The sequence below is a fragment of the Tauraco erythrolophus genome, chromosome 8 (assembly GCF_009769465.1).
Source record: "Tauraco erythrolophus isolate bTauEry1 chromosome 8, bTauEry1.pri, whole genome shotgun sequence".
Lineage (NCBI taxonomy): Eukaryota > Metazoa > Chordata > Aves > Musophagiformes > Musophagidae > Tauraco > Tauraco erythrolophus.
Window position 1 is genome coordinate 4,568,786 of NC_141472.1, and position 1,929 is coordinate 4,570,714.

The 1,929-nt window shown below is 63.7% G+C and overlaps 1 protein-coding gene across 1 annotated transcript; it reads left to right on the plus strand.

Moving 5' to 3' along the window:
* Positions 1-211: 211 nt before the first annotated feature.
* Positions 212-1,689, plus strand: GBX2 (gastrulation brain homeobox 2). The gene is given in 3 exon segments (XM_086615860.1): positions 212-382; positions 384-723; positions 1,166-1,689. Coding segments are annotated over 3 exon segments (1,035 nt in total).
* The last annotated feature ends 240 nt before the right edge of the window (positions 1,690-1,929 follow it).

Here is a 1,929-nt window from a genome sequence, read left to right on the forward strand (position 1 = left end):
CGCGGCGGCGGCGGGCGGGCTCCGCGGGGGCGCACGGCGGCGGCGGCGGCGGCGGCGGGCGGGGGGCCAGCCCCGATGTGCGGGCGGCGGCGGCGGGCCGCGGCCCCGCTCCGCCCCGGCTCTGCCCCACGCGTGGGCGCTGCGCGGCTCTGAGGAGGAGGAAGAGGAGGAGGAGGAAGAAGAAGGTGGTCGCTGCCGCCGCCGCTCCGGCATGAGCGCGGCTTTCCAGCCCTCGCTGATGATGATGCAGCGCCCGCTGGGAAGCAGCACGGCCTTCAGCATCGACTCGCTCATCGGCAGCCCCCCGCCGCCCGCCCCCGGCCACTTCGTCTACACCGGCTACCCCATGTTCATGCCCTACCGACCCGTGGTGCTCCCGCCGCCCCCCCCCGCCGCCCCCGGCCCTGCCGCAGGGAGCCCTGCAACCGGCGCTGCCCCCCGCGCATCCCCACCACCACCAGCTCCCCAGCCTGCCCACGGGTTTCTGCTCCAGCCTGGCTCAGGGCATGGCCCTCACCTCCACCCTCATGGCCACGCTGCCCGGCACCTTCCCCGCCTCCCCCCAGCACCAGGAGGCCGCCAGGAAGTTCGCACCCCCGGGTAACTTCGATAAAGCCGAGGGGATGTCCCCGGACGGCGGCGGCGACGACGGCAAAGCCTTCCTGGGGAAGGACGGAGCCCTCCTGCCCTTCCCCGCCGCCGACGCCGTCCAGGCCTCCCTCGGTGAGTGAGCGCCGGAGCCGTCGGGGCGGGGGGGGTGGGGGAGTCGGGGTCCCGCTGCCCGCTCCACGCATCGCATCGCATCGCGTCGCGTCGCATCACCCCGCGGCGGGACGGGCTGGAAGGGGATCGGGGGGAAGGGGCGGCTCCGGAACCGGGGGACCCGCGGGAGGAGGCAGGGCTGGCCCCCGGGGTCCGGTGGGGCGCAAGGCCGAGGAGAAGGGAGGAGGAAAAGGGAGGTTTCGAGCCCCCGCCGATTGGAAAAATAATAATAAAATCAATCCAAACGAAAGACACTGGAAAAAAAAAAAAAAAAAAAAAAAGACCCAAAACTCAACAATTTTCGGATGATGGATCTGCGGGCCGGGGGGGTGGGAGGGGGGACACGGTGGCGGCGGGACGGAGGGGACCAAATGCTAACGAAAGGCCTCTGCTTCGCTTCCAGCCGGGGCTCTCCGGGGCCAGAGCAAGGAGGACCCCAAAGCAGAAGAGGACGCGAAAGGCAAGGAGGAAAGTTTCTCCATGGACAGCGATCTAGACTATAGCTCGGACGACAACATCCCCGGCCAGGCGGCTCACAAGGAAGAGGACTCTGGCAACGCGCTGGAGGAAAACCCCCAAAACCCCCCCAATTCCACCAACACCACGTCCACGGGCAAAAACCGGCGGAGGCGAACAGCCTTCACCAGCGAGCAGCTGCTGGAGCTGGAAAAGGAGTTTCACTGCAAAAAGTACCTGTCCCTGACGGAGAGGTCCCAGATCGCTCACGCTCTCAAACTCAGTGAGGTGCAGGTGAAAATCTGGTTCCAGAACAGACGGGCTAAATGGAAACGGGTCAAGGCGGGCAACGCCAACTCCAAGACAGGGGAGCCCTCCCGAAACCCTAAGATCGTGGTACCCATCCCGGTGCACGTCAGCAGGTTTGCCATCAGGAGTCAGCATCAGCAGCTGGAGCAAGCACGACCCTGATCTCTCCCTACGCTCAGAACCACAAGTTGGTTGGCTGTTTTTGTTTTGTTTTGTTTTCGAAGGAAAAGTTTCCAAATCGGGGTTTCAAACAAAGCCACCCGAAAAAAAAAAATCAAACAGAAAAAAAAAAAAAAAAAGGGAAAAAAATAAATAACCAAAAACTTATAGCAAACAACAGCCAACGAGAAAAAATTCCCACGCGAGTGCACGGCAAATCCCTGCCACGAGCGAACTTTAAAG